At 38.4% G+C, this 18,872-nt stretch overlaps 1 protein-coding gene and 1 pseudogene across 3 annotated transcripts in view; both read right to left on the bottom strand.

Moving 5' to 3' along the window:
* EDNRA (endothelin receptor type A) overlaps positions 1 to 18,872 on the bottom strand; it is a 60,531-nt gene that overhangs the window by 19,706 nt on the left and 21,953 nt on the right. For 2 of the 3 annotated variants that reach the window (XM_004040466.5, XM_031010414.3), the window contains exon 2: positions 5,213 to 5,340. In XM_004040466.5, coding sequence (XP_004040514.3) covers positions 5,213 to 5,340 — 128 coding nt within the window. Of the gene's footprint in view, positions 1 to 5,212; positions 5,341 to 12,050; positions 12,120 to 16,388; positions 17,091 to 18,872 lie in introns of those variants that run through there. The other variant, XM_063705597.1, reaches the window with a different exon arrangement.
* The window catches only part of LOC129533112 (general transcription factor IIF subunit 2-like), a 2,455-nt pseudogene continuing 1,726 nt past the window's right edge, over positions 18,144 to 18,872 (bottom strand).

The raw sequence follows: 18,872 nt of genomic DNA, 5'->3' as shown, positions 1-18,872 counted from the left end.
AGATTAAAAGCTGATAGTGAGAAAGCTAGATCTTTTCTTTGATCTTACATCATTCTGTAATCATTGATTAATGAAGTAATAAAGAAATCCTATAGAACTTGGATGTAAGGTTTCTCTCATTTTCTTTCAAACAACTCTGAAATGTGAGATAATTATGTTTTTAAAATACTGTGTAAAAAAATCATGGGAACTCTTTGTCCTGGGCCATAATTTATTCAGCTCATAAAATGAAAGCAGGGATTCACAAAGTGCAACAGGTTCCAAACTCCCTTTTCATTCCTTGTTTCATTTTAAAAAGTGTTTTTTATTTTTTATTTTTTATTTTTTGTAGTAGTAGAATATAATGCAACCAAATTAAGAGTTAAAGCAAATGGAATCTTATCTTCAGGAATTAAGTGTGAATGATTCATTCTCTCGTGTGAAAGCTTTTGAAATAGAAATGTCAAATAGATTCCCTACATACAAGTCCTGAAGCTTAGGGTCAATACCAAATGAAATGTAAAAATAGTAAAGTGTGTGTCTAGGGAACAAAGAATGATTAGTTTATTTTCAAGAAAAAACCTTTTGGATTAAGGCTGATTTTTGTGAGACTGGAATTTTAAAATAGTTCATCTCCTTGATCTACAACTCAGATCAAATCTTAATGAGATAGATTCTTGGCATCATGTTTTCTTACTTTCTTTTCTTTTTTTTCTTTTCTTTCTTTTCCTTCCCTTCCTTCCTTCAGTCCTTCCTTTCTTTTTAACTAAGAATGACTCACATTTCATTTGATACACAACTATTTATCGTGATGGAACATCTTATTTCTTTTTCTTCATGCATGAGATGAAGAGAGGAGGTGGTATGGGTGAGGTGACCCGACACTAGATATAGGAATCTATGACCTAACTTTCCCACTATCTCCCCGACTCAACTCTGGGCATGATTGAAGCTCTGCATGATGCTCCGAGATCCCCCCAAGGAAGAAAGAGGAGGCAGAACAAAAAAGTGAGGAGGAACCAGCTCTGCCCCCTGGGCCTGTGGGAGGAGTGACAATTTTTCCCAGCTTATTACTTTTTTTTTTTTAAGTTTTATGAATGTTTAATCCGAAGGTTTTAAAATACTATATCTTAAAATACATTTATAATTTTATCCAGCATTTCTACCATTCTTTTAAAGTTCAGAAGGGTCTTCCTTCCCTTTCCAGAGATCAAAAAGATAGTCTATTTTCTTCTACTCCTTTATGGTATAAACAAAAATAAAATTCTAAGCCCCTCAAATGACTGAATGGATCCCTCCTCTTGGCCAAGGGGATTTCAAAGAAACCTAAAATACGAGTTCAGGCCATGATGGGAAGGGGATGTCGGACCTGCCTCTTCATACTTTCCTCTCTTTGGAATTTAGGCACAACAGGCCAGCATTAACGTTAGAACAGATCTTAAGACTAACAAAACAGGACGGGCGTGGTGGCTCATGCCTGTAATCCCAGCACTTTGGGAGGCTGAGGCGGGTGGATCACAAGATCAGGAGATCGAAACCATCCTGGCTAACACGGTGAAACCCCGTCTCTACTAAAAATACAAAAAATAAGCCGGGCGTGATGGTGGGCACCTGTAGTCCCAGCTACTTGGGAAGCTGAGGCAGGAGAATGGCGTGAACCTGGGAGGCGGAGCTTGCAGTGAGCCGAGATCAAGCCACTGCACTCTAGCCTGGGCCACAGAGCAAGCCTCCATCTCAAAAAAAAAAAAAAAAACCTAACAAAACAGACTCTCTGTAGCAGTGACATACCAAATCCCAAGCACACTCTAGTATAGCATCACATGACAGAGAGAAGGCCCTGAAAGAAATAGAAGTATTTCACTCCAAAATATATTTCTTTGACCTATTTTGAAATGGCCCTGTATAGGCATCTCTTGTGGAGAAAATTTACATTCTGTAGATAATTCCCTTCCATTTCCAGGTCTTTTCCTGATCCAGGAGAGATTTAACTAAGAGTCTGGCACCTTTTAAGATCTGATAAGAGGCATTTACTATCTATTCTCATACTACCTGGAGGCTTCATCTACATAGAACCTTGGCTTCCACAACCCCCTTATCCTAACCCCAAGCACTTCTTGTCAGCATTTGCTGACTTCAAATCTTTAGACAAAACTTAACTCTTTCAACTAAATGCCAGTCAGGAAATCTTTGGATCCACCTGTGACCTGGAAGCACCACCCTGCCCTCCTCACCCAACCTCCACTTCAAGATGTCCCATGTTTCCAGGCCAAACCACTGTAAACCTTACATGTATGGATTTATGTTTTTGCCTGTAACTTCTGTCTCCCTAAAATGTATAAAATTAAACTGTAACTCAACAACCTTGGGCACAGGTTCTCGGGACCTCCTGAGGCTGTGTCACGGGTCATGGTCTTCACATTTGGTTCAGAATACATCTCTTCAACTATTGTTCAGAGTTTGGCTTTCTTCATCAACAATGGTTTGAGTTTTTACGTGCTTGAGTATAGTGGTTAAGAATGCAGACTACCAACATTTGATTAGTGGCTCCAGCACTTAGTAGCCATGCTGACTTGGTTAATCTCTTTCAACCTCAGCTTCCCTATCTGTAAAGTGCAGATAACACACCAACTATCACAGTTACATAAACTAATTTTTTTTTTTTTTTGAGACAGAGTCTCACTCCATCCCCCAGCCTGGAGTGCAGCTGCTGTTGTCTAATCTTGGCTCACTGCAACTTCCACCTCCCGGGTTCAAGCGATTCTTGTGCCTTAGCCTCCCAAGCAGCTGGGACTATAGATGCCTACCAGCATGGCTGGCTAATTTTTGTATTATTTGTAGAGATGGGGTTTCACCTGTTGGGCAGCCTGGTCTTGAACTCCTGGCTTCAAGTGATCTGCCCACCTTGGCCTCACAAAGTGCTGGGATTACAGGCATGAGCCACCTCGCCCAGCCCTAAACTAATTTTTGTAAAGTATTTTCAATAGGGCCTAACACTTAGTAATATTCAATAAATGGTAATAATTATAAATATTATTATTGATACGTACAGAAGACTTTAACATGCTTTTTCCCTCAGATGGCTAAATAGCATAATTTATTGATAAATCTTTCCTCCCCCAATTATATTCAAAGTGATTTCAGCCTATATTATTAATACATTCTTGTGTATTCCAGCACCTGAGTTGAGTTTTCCCACTGATTTGTCAGTGTGTTCATGGGTTTGCATTACATTGTTTAAAACATTGTAGCTTTATAGCATTTAAAATGACCATATAGGCCACTGCATTCTAGTCCGGGTGACAGAGCAAAACCCTGTATTTTAATAAAAAGAAAAATCGTATAGGAAGAACATGTGTGTAGGACACATTGTTCTTTTTTCAAAATGTCATGATTATTTTCCCATTTCTTTTCTGTACATGAATTTTAGAGTTATAACTAAAAAATTTAATTAGATATTATAATGAAAATACATGGTTACATCTCTGAAAGAAATGTAACTTGATGATATGCAGCTTGATGAATACAGGAAAAATTTTACTTGTATTAGCAATGTAATAGGTGCAATTTAATGCTTTTAATTTTTAGATAATATAACATTTTGAATGAAAGAAGAGAAATGATGTTGGGATGCTGGGAGTGGGAACATCAGAGTGAGAATTTATTAGTGAATCAAATCCACATCATAAGTGTTTATTCAGCTTTTTATGGTCTAAGGTACCATGATCTCGAGATTATACAGTGGCCACCTATGGTATGTAAGTGTTTTTATGCAGCAGCCTTTAACATCTAATATAATGTAGATGTAACCCAAAGAGACCCTAGACTTTCCTACAAATCACTGAAGGGTCTTATTAATAGATGATAAAATTATTTCTGATCTTTGTGTTTACCATTGCAATGGGAACATTTTTGTCAATGGTATGATTGTGTTTTAAATTACTAATGAAATTATTTTTTGTGTTTTATTTTTAATAATACATTTTTATTTTGTGTTTCACAGTTATAGCCATTTATTTATTTATTTATTCCTGGGCTCAGGTGATTCTCCCACCTTAGCCTCCTGAATAGCTGGGACTACAGTCATGCATCACCATGTCCAGCTAATTTTTTGTATTTTTGGTAGAGATGGGGTTTTCCTATGCTACTCAGACTAGTTTCAAACTCCTGGGCTCAAGAAGTCAGCCCACCTTGGCCTCCTAAAGTGCTAGGACTACAGGTGTGAGCCACCGTGCCCAGCTGACATAAATTTATAACAAGGATACCATTCTAATTTTCTAATTGCTGATTGAATGCACATTTTTATGTTTTAACAGTAACAATTTTTGTCCTAAGAATAATTATAAATGTAAAAGAACAGAATATCTGTAAACTCTTTAATGTTCTTTAGAAGAGTGAGCCTTTTGTTTCTATAATGATGAGACTCAGGTTCCCTGATAAAGTGATTGTCAGGGAATGAGTTAGAATGAAAACCTCTTCTAAATTGTATGTAGGCTAATTAAATAGGCCATTATACACCACTTGTGTGAGATTATAGTAAATATAACAGAGTGCCACAGAATATGTTATAAAGTTCCTAATTTCATTCTTATAATTGCTGCTATGAAAACCAGAAGGTAAAGAAAATACCATCTAGAAGTTCACAGAATTCAGAAGGGCTTCTTTAGAGAACGCTTAACAATCATGCGTGCGGATTCTGGAAAGACTTCGGGACATTTGATGGAGTTTTCAAAATTGGATAAAGGGATGCTTCTGGTGTTGCAGTCTTTTTAAAACTTATGAAACATTTCATCTTTCAAAAAGGCAGGGTGAAGAACATAGCAATATGGTGCACTTACCTCTCACTCAATTAATTAAACATTACAGATATAATTGAACAGTATCTTTTTTTATGATAAATTTACCAGGTGAAATATAGGATTTGCATATCCTGGAATCTCCTTTTCACAAAGTTTATTCCATCTAATATGTTAATTTTCACTTTATTGCCAAAAGGGCGTCAAATGGGTATTCTTGATAAAATGCTCTAGGTACATGATTGTCTGAGCCAAAGATGGCTAATAATCAGCAAATGTGGAAGGCAATTCTAAACAGCAGAGGCAAGATGGTTAATGCTTTAATTCACTTGAAGCTAATCAACAGCTGTCCTGGGCACCAATTCTCTTGACTTTTCTTCTTTTTGAGAAAAATGCTTTTCTAAGCCCAGCCAAAGAGCAAAGGGAAAGAACCACATTACCTGTCAACACTAAGAGCGCAGAGGTTGAGGACGGTGATCCCCACTGAGGACTTCTGCAAAAAGGGGAACAGCTTGCAAAGAAATACGCCAAAGTCATTGTGATCAAAAGGCCAGCGCCCAGCCAGCAGCTGAAAGAAGGAGACACAGTGGTAAGAAATGGTAGAGCTGGCACGGAGCATGTGGGCACTTACAGTTTTAGTTATGCGTCCCAACTTCTAAATTTTATTCACAGTGCTTTTCAGTTAGCACTGTAGCAAAAGAGTATTACAATTATTATTTTTTTCTTTCGTATTTTAAAGCCTCAGCAATTTTTAGTCTGGAAAGATATAGAGATATAATTTATTATTATTAATATGTAGTAACATGAATATATTGTGATATATATTTAATACATAAAAATTAATATAGTGTATTAATATAATACATACTTATATATTAAATATAGTTATATAATACAATTTAATAACAGAAGAGATGTGCCTTTGATCTCACATCAACTAGTCATGCTGCCTACTTTTCAAACAGTAGTAAAAGTGTGGGATTTTGGGAGACAGCTCAACCGAGAAGCAGACAGTGGTTTTTTATCTGTGCTTACTAAACCATGAGTAAAGCAAATAATTTCAGCTACTGGAATTGGCAGATTATATTGTCTCTGAAATTAAGAATGAAAGGTTAGGGAGAATACTGGAAAAAAACAAAGTGGTGTAGAAGCTACTAATTTTGGCAGCTAGCTAACACCTAAAGCCACTTTGAACTTACATTTTCCTCTGCGCTTAAGGGGCTGACTCTGCTTCAGTAGATGTGATGTAAGTGGCTTTTCTCTATTTAGGCTCAAACTTCCCCTTACTATACAGAAAAATGTGGTTACCTTGATCTGTTGGTATCACATGCAGAAAAATCTGTTCTTCCATGTTGACAATTTCCAACCTTGTTTGCAAGGCAAGAGTGGACACCCTCTAGTGGCTGTGCTGGGTAGCAGACACATAACAATAGCTACCAGTACTCTGTATTTGTCTAATTAGGTATTATACTAGGAGCATGGGCTTAAATAATAGCGCAGCTACCTAAAAGGGGGAAGGAAGTTCCTGCTGAACATATGATGCCTTTTCAAGTGTGAAAATGGTATTGATTTCCTTTCTAATTTTTTGCTTAGTGACTCAATTTAAACTTACTCAACTCACTAGGAAACAGTATCCTACTAACTTGACAAACTCCTTTTTCTTTTTTTTTGAAAAGTTCTTTTTGCCATAGTAACTCTAAGCTAAGCTTTGAATTTCTTTTCTACTATTTCCAAAAGGTGATGTGAGGTTTAATTCCATGGTCAGTGTGATCCATAACACGAGTCCTTTGAAAGAGTTTGGGAAACCAGTACCCCGTAGATAAAGAATGAGAACTTGGTTACACAGGGCAGTCTCTCACTCTGTGATTTTTGGCTAAGACCCTATAAAACTTCATTATAGAAGTTTTCTCTCTTTAGTTTTCATGATTACTTCCTTTCTTCTAAATAGTTTTCGAAAAGAACCTTTTTCTTCAATCCAATAGTGCCTCTGGTTTCTTCTTCATCTCACTATAAACAGTCTCGATTGGTGTCTTCTCAAAATTTCCTCATAAACTTTTGTCCAAGGACAACCACAAAACTCTTTGCACAAACACTGCCTTCATTTCTTATGTTTTTCATGAAGCTGACAAATAATTATGCCATCGCTGACTGCTGGTTATTAATGCTTGGTGCAAGTAAAGACATAAAACACTATTTCTGGGATGAATCACCCTATAAAAACAAGAAAACCTGAAAACTACTTTTTATAGAATAAGAATTTATAATTCTGGCTCAGAATTATAATTCTTCAAAGACCACAGATATGTAATTAAAACAGTGTAGGCACGGTTATGGGATATACTCTGGAACAGTTGAATTGTTTGTTTGTTCATTCCCAGAGATTAAGAGGACCCTGATAATCCACATGAATGGATTTCCCAATTCACACATCTAACAATGAAAGAAAAGAAAAAGATGTTCTTGCTTAATAAGGGAGACTCTGAAATCCTGTGAAGGTCTCAGCGGCAAGTGCTAAGAAAATGATCCAGAAAAACCACAAATGAACATGGATTCTCTCAGATTCTTCCAATCTCAATTACATTTTTTCCTTTTACATGCTTCCTCAAACTTTTAACTAAGATTAGGTTAGGGTTAGGCATAAAGAAGGACAGAGAGGAAAGACATCATGGAATCAGTGGGAAGCAAAAAAGATCATGGAATTGTCTTTCTTTGAGACAAATAGGTGTGGTGTTGGTGGTGGTGTTCTTTTTCCTTTTCCTAGGAGTGAGCATTGATTCTTCTTGGGAATTATAGATAAAGGGGAAGGAAAGAAATCACTGGAGAAAATTATTAGGTGTAGTCACTGTGTAGACTTCCCTAACTTGTATCTCCTTCATTCTGAAAGGATGTATGCGTAGTAAGTGTCCAATGCTGCTAGGAGGAAATTAGGTCCCTGCCTGTAGGCAATGTCCCCCTCTTTTCCTTTTCCTCTCTGGTTCCATGTGGCTTCCTCAAAGAGGCCCTCATTAACTATCTAACCTCAAGTAGAACCCGCTTGTTAATCTCTTCCATGGAACCAGTGTTGGAGCAGTCCTACATTCACAGTCTCCTTTCAGCTTGCTCTGCTGGAGCAGGAGCAGGAGCAGGAGTCCTCATGGAGGCAAACAGTGGGGCTCACCGGTTTTCTCTTATTTAGCAGAAGCACTTGGAGCTTCTGAAGGACTACTGGGAATGCATTCTGTTATTTACTAGCACTTAAAATTAAAAATATAATACATAAGATGGTAAAAATTAAGCTGTATAAAAGCTTATATAATGCAAAGTTAAGTCTCCCTTCCAGTCAAGGCCCCCAAACTCCCTGCCCAAAGGCAACCACTGTTAATTGCTAAGTGTGTTTTCTTCCAGAAAACATCCTATGTACATAGAAGCATGTGCTTTTTTTTTTTTTTTTTTTACAAAAAGAAAACAAGTGGGAACATATGGAAATAATATATTTTAGTACTCCATTATGATCTTTTTTTCCCGGAGTAATTTTCTGGAGAGCAATTCTATTGCTTAATCAAAAAGTTTTGATTTTTAAAAGCATGTTAATGAAATAGACTAGGAGAGGAATAAATAACTGTTTAAGAGAATACATCCTAGACCATGGCAAAGAACTCACTGATTTCACTAATGTTAACAAGCTACTGTCAATTCAATGAAAAAAACAAAACAAAACAAGACAAAACAAAACCCAAAAGAGTCTGACAAGCTGATGAGTCGTATTGGTTCAAAGGGTTAATCAGGCACCTCAGATCAGTCATAGCTTATTTTTGCTACAAAAGAGTCTATGTACCCTAATATTTATAATTTGCCACCCTCGTATTTATAATTTCCAAGGACATTACACAGTACCTAGCACATAGTAGGTGCTGGATGAATGGATGACTCCAACTCATTAAATCAGATCATATTTTCATAGTTTGAAATGAGACAGTACCAATTTTGCCCTGAAAACACATTCACTTTGAAATTTATTTTCTATTTGAAAGTTGTTTATCAGTGTCTCAAAGTAGTGCTCCCACTCTTTATGTTGAAAGAAACCTGCCATCGAGTTGTTTGAGGAAGTGGGAGAATACTGTGCTATTTAAGAGTCTAGGCTGAAGAGAGGCTGCCATTTACTCTTTGCGTGGAGACATCTCACTTTGGGCTGTGATGAGACTGCCCACCTTCCTAAGAGCTGCAGGGCAGGCCCTTGGAGGTGAGGCACATCCCATGGTCTAAATGTACATCATGTTCTCCTCTTCTCAAGCAGATCACAGAAGAACACCACAGAAAGAATTGTGGAGACACAGAAGGCAATCTGCTGGGCCAGGATTTTACATGCCTTTGTTCTAACTCAGGGAATTTTTCTATAGTTGAAATATAGTTAAAGCCCCTGATCCCCACCTGAAAATGAAAGCACTTCTAAACGGCACAGATTAATATAGGAATTTTGCATTTGTGTGGTTGATTTGGACTGTATCAAAATCAACATCATAAAATTGACAAGCTGCATGTTTTAACCCATCAAAAACAGATTTAGGGAAGAACTTGTACCATATGATACACTGATATGCACCCTGTTTGTAGAATGGATAAAGCCAAATGCAGGATGTACATTCACCACTATATTTAGTGCAATGCAAGATCTCATTTGGTTGGGACCTCTTAAGTATGGGGAACATATCTGTTTACATTAGTTTTCTGGAACATACCTGACAACCAGAAGGTAAACAAAAATGTAAGGAGCCAAAAAGTTGTGAAATTTATGCCCTAAAGCTCATGTGCGTTAGTCCTCAGCAAACTGCCTGAGTCTTCACCACAGGGGGACTGATTCTCACTCTACACCCAGTGGTGTAAAGCTTAGCTCTTATTGTGCTCTAGCCCATTGCACGTCCAGAGCTGTTCATTAATAGAGACTCTCCAGAGGCATAGTTCTCAGTGTTGCCTGTATATTAGAATGATTTTGGGAGCTCTTCCATATCCCAGTGCCTTGGCCATCACCCTAGGCCAGTGCTTATCAACCAGGGGACAATTTTGCCACCCCCCTTCCCCCCACCACTGCAGGGAACACTTGGCAATGTCTGAGATATTTTTAGTTATTACAGCTGGGGGTGGGTGTGCTACTCGCATCTAGGGGTAGAGGCTTGGGATGCTGCTAAACATTTTGCAATGTACAGGACAGACAACCCCAACAAATAATCATCCCCCCACCCAAATATCACTGGTGCTGAGGTTAAGAAACTGTGTCCTAGACCAACAAAATTAGAATCTTTGGAGTTGGGACATAAGCATTAGTAGTCTTTAAGGGTCCCAGGGGATTCCCAAGGACAGCCAAGGTTGTGAATAGTTGCTGTGGAGCAGCAGCTCCCAAGACTTAGCAGCTGCAGAATCACCCGGAGGGCTCATTGAAACACAGATGGCTGGGCCCCATCCCCAGAGTTCCTGATTCAGTAGGTCTGGGGCAGGGCCTGAGAATTTGCATTTCTAGCAAGTTCTCAGGTGATGCTGATGCTGCTGGCTCACCAACCATACTTTGAGGATCACTGCTCTAGAGGTGCCATGGTCAGCAAAAATGACAGCTGACAGTCAAATGGAACAGGAGGAGCAGAAAAAGGTATAAAATATAGTCACAAGAAATAAAAAATCTTGGGCTGGGTGCAGTGGCTCACACCTGTAATCCCTGCACTTTGGGAGGGTCAGGTGGATTGATCACTTGAGGCCAGGAGTTCGAGACCAGCCTGGCCAACGTGGTGAAACCCTGTCTCTACTAAAAATACAAAAATTAGCCAGGTGTGGTGGCATGTGCCTATAATCCCAGCTACTTGGGAGGCTGAGGCAGGAGAATCACTTGAACCCGGGAGGCAAAGGTTGCAGTGAGCCGAGATCATGCCATTGTATTCCAGCCTGGGCAATGAGAGTGAAACTCCGTCTCAAAAAAACAAACAAACAGAATGCTTGTGATTTTTGTACATTGATTTTGTATCCTGAGACTTTGCTGAAGTTGCTTATCAGCTTAAGGAGATTTTGGGCTGAGATGATGGGGTTTTCTAGATAAACAATCATGTCGTCTGCAAACAGGGACAATTTGACTTCCTCTTTTCCTAATTGAATACCCTTTATTTCCACACATGAAAAAATGCTCATCATCACTGGCCATCAGAGAAATGCAAATCAAAACCACTATGAGATATCATCTCACACCAGTTAGAATGGCAATCATTAAAAAGTCAGGAAACAACAGGTGCTGGAGAGGATGTGGAGAAATAGGAACACTTTTACACTGTTGGTGGGACTGTAAACTAGTTCAACCATTGTGGAAGTCAGTGTGGCGATTCCTCAGGGATCTAGAACTAGAAATACCATTTGACCCAGCCATCTCATTACTGGGTATATACCCAAAGGACTATAAATCATGCTGCTATAAAGACACATGCACACGTATGTTTATTGCGGCATTATTCACAATAGCAAAGACTTGGAACCAACCCAAATGTCCAACAATGATAGACTGGATTAAGAAAATGTGGCACATATACACCATGGAATACTATGCAGCCATAAAAAATGATGAGTTCATGTCCTTTGTAGGGATATGGATGAAATTGGAAACCATCATTCTCAGTAAACTATCGCAAGAACAAAAAACCAAACACCGCATATTCTCACTCATAGGTGGGAATTGAACAATGAGATCACATGGACACAGGAAGGGGAACATCACACTCTGGGGACTGTGGTGGGGTGGGGGGAGGGGGGAGGGATAGCATTGGGAGATATACCTAATGCTAGATGACGAGTCAGTGGGTGCAGCGCACCAGCATGGCACATGTATACATATGTAACTAACCTGCACAATGTGCACATGCACCCTAAAACTTAAAGTATAATAAAAAAAAAAAACAAAAAAAAACAAAAAAAACCAAAAAAAAACAAAAACAAACAAACAAACAAAAAAAAACAAAAAGAGAAAAAATCGTAATGTTTGGGGCCATGTAGCCTGCATCCCCTTACACTCTCACCCAAAGACAATAGTCCCTAAAGACATCAGCACATAAAGTCACAGTACAATAACAGATGTTCTACTGCCCCAGGCCCCACCAGCTTAGCACTACAAAATAAGGCTGTTCTCCCCTATATTCAAGATGGGTTGTGAACCTATAAGATTTAGATTCAAGTACGAGATTGACCTGTTGCTAACTGTGTGACCTTGGGTAAGCCAGTTCCCCGTTGTAAGTCTGTGTTTCTGTATTTGTTAAATGGGGGTAGTTCTCATACCTGCCACAAGGATATGATGCTCATTTGGGGTGCTCAGATGGGTTAATGCATATGAAAGAATCCTGCAAACTGAACATATAACACGCAAACGTTATTTTGAATTGCTATAATTTGTAATCATAAACTGAAACGTACCATTTATGCACAACCATGAAAATATAAATGAACTTATGCCTCTTTATCCATTCCAGATGTTAATATCCCCTGCTACTTAATCCTATTACTTGTACATTATTTTTATTATTGTCATGGCATCTTAAAATGGTACAAATAAAACTAGTGGCATATTTTTCTTTGTGCTAATTTTCCTCTCACCCCATCCTGTGAGGCCGAAGGGTTCTTCTCCTCTCCTTCATCTCCTGTCTGTCCTAGACAGGAATGAGGGATTTACAAATACAGTCTGTAATAGCTGCAAACCTCAAAGCAAGGAAAACCTTCTCTTCCCTTCAATATGAATTATTATAGGGTCACTTAGAATTGGACATGACTGACCAGGTATCAGGCTTTAAAAACTGAGGTTCTGAGGTTTTTCTTTCTTTCTGGGGGAGGGACTGGGATGTAAAAGTTGGTACATAGTTGACTCAGTAGCAAACAAAAACATCTTCCAACAGCACAGACTGAGATGATTATAAAGCTTGTGATGCCCAGGACAGGCCATTTATGAGAATGTGCTCTCTGGCCACTGCAGATCTCAAATCAGATACTATGAAATAAGTCACTGTGTGTGACCAAGAATAGATTTTGTTCTTCTGTTATGCATTAATTGCTTCAGGATTGAGACAGAGCATTCATACAAATGTCATAAAAGCTATGGCCTCTCCCTATCCCCTATCCATACACTTTTTCCTTTGAACAGGCTTTTCTTGCCTCCTGACCAGTCCAAGAATTCAGGATGTATGACAAATGCAAAGTAGAGCAGAAATTCCATAAATGGTTTTGACTCTGGCCTTAGGTGCCCTCCCTGAGCTGGGGGGATGGAGAAGCCCTCCTTTTAATCAAGGCAGCTGGCTTGGCATAGTAGCTCAGAGCGTGGGCCCTGAAGCTGGATTCCTTGGGGCAGACTGACCCCAAGCTCTGCTGTCTTCCTGAACTTGTGACATTGGCATGCTCGTTAACCTTTGTGCCTGTTAGTTTTCTCTTCTATAAAATGAAGATCGTTCTGGTAGCTACCACAGAGGATTACTGTGGGCCAGCGAAGAGAGAATCCAGAGGAAGGGCTTGGCAGAAGTCAGAATATGGAAGTGTGAGCCATAACTATTGATGGTTCATAGTTATGGTCACCCATGGTCCAGGTCACCAGGTGCAGGGTGGTGGCAGGCCACACAAGAACAAAAGACCCCAGCAGAAGATAAGCAGAAATAACAGCTTCTCAAGAAGCTCTAAGCAATCTTCCCTGGGAGCTCCACAGAAGAAGAGGGTGGTGTGACGTAACAGTAAAGAGAACAGGCTCGGGTGACTTTGTCCCCTGGCGTGACTTAGACATGTTAACTGTTCCTCATGGAAAACTGCAGATAAAGAGAGGGCCCATGCATATGGTTGATGTATTAAATGGGTTCATACATGAAAAGCACTTACAGCAGGGCCTGATCTATAGCAAATCATAAATGTTAGTTCCCGTAGGAGATGGATTCTGAGGAACTGCTTCTTGCTAAACTGCATTTAGATGGAAAGAGATGGAATTGTTGCTACTCACTAACCACATCTTTCACTATTGAATATTCGGTGTTTCAGTCTCTGCTGAGGTCTTCACTTTTTAGAATCTGAAATACATAGATGTTAATAACAACAAGGTGGATGAGAGGAAACAAGGAGAAAGAGAACTTTTTAAAGCCAGAGTTCCAGAGCCATGAAGATTTTTTCCTTTGAGGACAGATTATTCACCCAAGATATGGGCTTATCACCCCTGAGAATCTCAGTCACCCGAAGCCTGGGAATCAAGAGGAATATCTCTTTTTAATAACTCTCTTTGCCGTAAGAGTACCAATCCAAAAGTGAGGGACTTGAGGCTTTTACTTATTTTGTAAGCATATGACCAAAGGATCATTGGATAGAGTAGAATGGAACTTTAGAGAAGAAAAATTAGAAAGCTTCAATATTGAAATTGCAAGGTTTGTGCTGATTGTGTGTGTCAATACTTTAAGGTTTAATTCATAATGGAGAGGAGATTCATGCTAGAAAGAAAGACCCTGGTTTTCCTGGAATGGAGAAAAGATTTTCCACGTGTTGTGAGTGGAGCCCTACATCTTGTCATAAAAACATACAAGCACAGTTTTGGGCCTTATTGTGTGTCTGGGTCAGAGCTCCTATCATAGAAATGGGGTGCTCTGACCCGGACAGACAATAAGTCCCAAAACCTAATGGAAAAGTTTTATAGTTGGTTTTAATCATCAGTCTCTATGGTCAGACATGCTAGTGCCTATTTAAAAGAAACAGGCAGGCAAAACCAAAGCAGAACAAAACAAGATAAAACAGAATAGCAGAGATCCCCACATACAGATTTAGGCAGTGGATCCCAAAATCTTATCAGTGATGTAGGTGATGATGAATAGGGAAAAGGGAAAACAAATGGCATATTTGAAAGTATGCAGCTGATTTAATGATCTAATTTATAAGTTCTGAAGAAACTTAAGTTCTTTATTGTAAAATGTGTCATGTGGTCACAATTATCCTGAGTGTAGATGGAAACAATGAGCCAACAAAGATATGGTATGCAGCATGAGCAAAATAATACCATATGTGTGTTTCGGGAAAAAAAGAATAAAGTAGAATAAAGTTGATGCTCTCACTGACTTGATAGTAAATAAGATTGAGGTGATTTTGAATATTTAACAACAGAAATTCATTAGAAAATAAAACTTCACAATTACTCATAATTGAGGCATAAAGCAAAATAGAAGACAAAGTCAGGATGGCTGGCTTACTAATCATATTATGAAACTTCAGATAAGAATGGCATACATTTTAATAATTCACTATAAAGTTTTAGAAGCCAGGCTGTCTTCTAGGGAAATGCAATTTGTGGTGTCGAGAGTATTAAAACTACAAAAGTTCTATTGAATGCAGAGATGGAAGGATGGAACATACTAAAGGAGAAGTTAGAAATGCTGGCTTCCAGTCTAGCTCTGTCAAAAATCTAGAAGATTTAGCTCCCTCCTCTGCCAAACAAGAAATGTTAGGCTAGAACTAGATACTCTCTGAATTCTCTACCAGCTCTGAAATTGTACATTATTTTCATATCAGAACTCTAGTCTGTAACTAGTTTATCTGAAACTATTATTAACTCCATTTATCTGTAAACTAACCTGCACCCTTCCCTGTACTGTATATGATTAATTTTGCTTTCTCAATTTCTTTTCATTCTTCCCGTGAAAGAGTGCTTCAGTCCCTTTTTTTCTACCTAAAAAGATTAAGGATGTCAGAACTTGGAGAATCCCACACATTGAAGCCTTGAGACTATTTATTTACCTTGAATATATGAACACTATTTCATTACTCTCAAAGGAAAAGCTAAAATGTATAGTAAATTTTCCCAGTCAGCTGTAAGCATCATATTGTATACACAATTTGAATTACATATAAAATGTAGAAAAAATATCAGTTAAGTGGAGATTTTAAGCTTCCAACCACGGGTCTGTTATAAACAATAATGTAAAATTAAAGCTTTTTGAAAAAGTTGTAAAAATTAGTTTGATGTTACTTTATGTCTTATGGTCATTTGGAAATGAGATAACATTAGGTTGTACTAGCCTAGAATGATAGATTTTTACCTAGTTTTACATCTAGTCTTGAAGTTTGATATATGTTGTATCTCCACTATAAGCATTTTGTTTATTTTTAGTAGAACAAAAAATATACAAATTTGAGGTCTAATTCAATCAGCCTACAGTGACACTGGGTTCCTTTCCTAGACACCTGCAAACCCAGAGAGCCTTCTTTTGCCATTTTCTTGAGATTAGGACCAGTGTTCTATTTCCTTTCCATCTCTCTCAAAGGACTAGATACATTGTTCCACATGCAGCAATTGCCTAAGAAATATTGACTGCCAAGAAAACCAGCCATTTAAGTAAATTTTGTAAAGTCAAATCTGATCAACACTGTTCATCTTAGGTTTTAAAAATTATACATTTTACACTTGGATGGGAGCTTAGAGACCATCTAGATCAGCGGTCCCCAACCTTTTTGGTACCAGGGACTCGTTTTGTGGAAGACAATTTTTACATGGACCTGGCAGCGGGGGCAGGATGGTTTTGGGATGACTCAAGCCTATTACATTTATTGTGCACTTTATCTCTATTATGATTACATTGCAATATATAATAAAATAATTATACAACTCACCATAATGTAAAATCAGTGGGAGCCCTCAGCTTGTTTTCCTGCAACTAGATGGTCCCATCTAGGGTTAATGGGAGACAGTGACAGATCATTAGGCGTTAGATTCTCATAAGGAATGCACAATCTAGATCCCTTGTGTGTGCAGTTCACAAAAGGGTTCATACTCCTATGAGAATCTGATGCTGCTGCTGATCTGACAGGAGGCAAAGCTCAGGAGGTAATGCGAGTGATGGGGAGCAGCTGTAAATACAGAGGAAGCTTCACTCGCTTGCCTGCCACTCACCTCCTGCTGTGTGGCCGATTCCTAACAGGCCATGAACTGGTACTAGTCTGCAGCCTGGGGGGTTGAGGACCCCTGATCTAGATCACTGGTTCTCTCAGTGTTGTATGCAGACCACTGGGGAACCCTGGGAACCTTCCTTGAGGTCTGCAAAATCAAAATAACACTCAGAGATTATTGCCTTTTTTCACTGGTTGACATTTGCACTGTTAGTACAAAAGCAATGGTAGGTAAACTGCTGGTGCCTTCGCATGAATCATGACAGTGGCACCAAACTACCTAAAGGTCATTGTACTCTTCACCATCACACATTCGCAGGAAGAAAGCTGATACTGCAAAAGGAATAGAACTTGAACAAAGTCATAGGATACAAGATCAATATGCAGAAAACAACTGCAATTCTGCAAACTAGCCATGAAAAATCTAAAAAAAATAAAGAAAAATTCCATTCAAAACTGTACCAAAAAAGAATAAAATAGTTGAGAATACATATAACAAAAGAAGAATTGATATTATTAAGATGGCAATTCTCCCCAAATTCACCTAAAGGGTCAATGCAATTCCTATCCAAATCCAAGGAAACTAACAAATTCATCTTAAAATTTACATAAAAATATAAGGGATCTAGAATAGCCAAAACAATTCTGACAAAATGCAAAGTAGGAGAACCTATAGTACTTATTTATTATATAAGTAGTTATATACTAATAAGTAATTATATACTAATTTATTAATAGTAAATTAATATAAAGCTCCAGTAATTAAGACAGGATGGTATTGGCATAACAAAAGAACACAGGTCACTGGACCAGAAAGTCAGTCCAGATACAAGCTCTTATGTTTATTGTCAATTGAGTTTTAATAAAGGTCCACGGCAATTCAATGAGAATAGTCTTCAAAGAATGGTGTTGAAAAACTGAGTATCCATATGCAAAAAAATAACTTAGATGCCTGCCTCATATCATACACAAAAATTTAAACAGAAAAGATTACACAACTGAATGTAAGAGCTAAGCCTCTAAAACTGTTCAAAGAAAACATAGGAGAAATTCTTTGTGATCTTGGGTTAGGCAAAAATTTCACAGATAGGACACTAGGGCATGATCCATAGAAGAAAAATTTGATAAACCGGATTTGATCAAAATAAGAATTTTTGCTCTTCAGGCTGGGTGTGGTGGCTCACGCCTGTAATCCCAGAGCTTTGGGAGGCCGAAGTGGGTGGATCACCTGAGGTCAGGGGTTTGAGACCAGCCTGGACAACATGGCGAAACCCCGTCTCTACTAAAAATACAAAAATTAGCCAGGCGTGGTGGCGCATGCCCGTAATCCCAGCTACTCTGGAGGCTGAGGCATGAGAATCGCTTGAACCCGGGAGGCGGAGGTTGCAGTGAGTGGAGATTGCCCCACTGCACTTCAGCCTGGGTGACAGAGCGAGATTCCATTTCAAACAGAAAGTAAATAAATAAAATAAAGAATTTTTGCTCTTCAAAAGACATGAAGAAAATAAAAACAAATCCGCTAACTGGGAAAAATATTTGCAAATCATACATCTGATGAAGGACTTCTGTCTAGAATCTATAAAGAACTCCTACAACTAAAATAAAATAAATACTTAATTAAAAATGTGCAAAGATTTAAGTGAACATTTCACCAAAGCAGATACATAAGTAGGTAAGGACATAGAAAATGCTCAACATCCTTAGCCATTAAGGAAATGCTAGTTAAAACCACCATGGGATACCACTATACACTATTAGAATGGCTGTAATGAAAAAGACTGACAATAATAAGTGTTGGGGTGAGGATGTGGAGAAATTAAAACCTTCATATAAAGCTGGTGGGAATGTGAAATGGCACAATTTTTTTGATGTTGATATAATCTACCAATATTATTTTATTTCCCCAGTTTCACATATACTAATTTGTGTGCATTTAGCTCTATGCAATTGAGTAACATGTGTAGGTTTGTGTATTTATCACCAGTCAAGATACAGAACAGGTTTATCACTGCAAGGATCCCTTTCGATGTCCTCTTCTACCCATATTTCCCTTCTCTCCCCTTCCCATTCCTAACCCCTGGCAACCATTAATCTGTTATCCATCTCTATAACTCTATCATTTCAAGAATGTTATATAAATGGAGTAATATAGTATGCAATCTTTTGAGATTGACTTTTTTTCACTTAGCACGGTTCTCTGGAGATTCA

The sequence above is a fragment of the Gorilla gorilla genome, chromosome 3 (assembly GCF_029281585.2).
Source record: "Gorilla gorilla gorilla isolate KB3781 chromosome 3, NHGRI_mGorGor1-v2.1_pri, whole genome shotgun sequence".
Taxonomy (NCBI): domain Eukaryota; kingdom Metazoa; phylum Chordata; class Mammalia; order Primates; family Hominidae; genus Gorilla; species Gorilla gorilla.
Note: the sequence above shows the minus strand (reverse complement) of the source record. Positions and strands in the feature narration are given on the sequence as shown.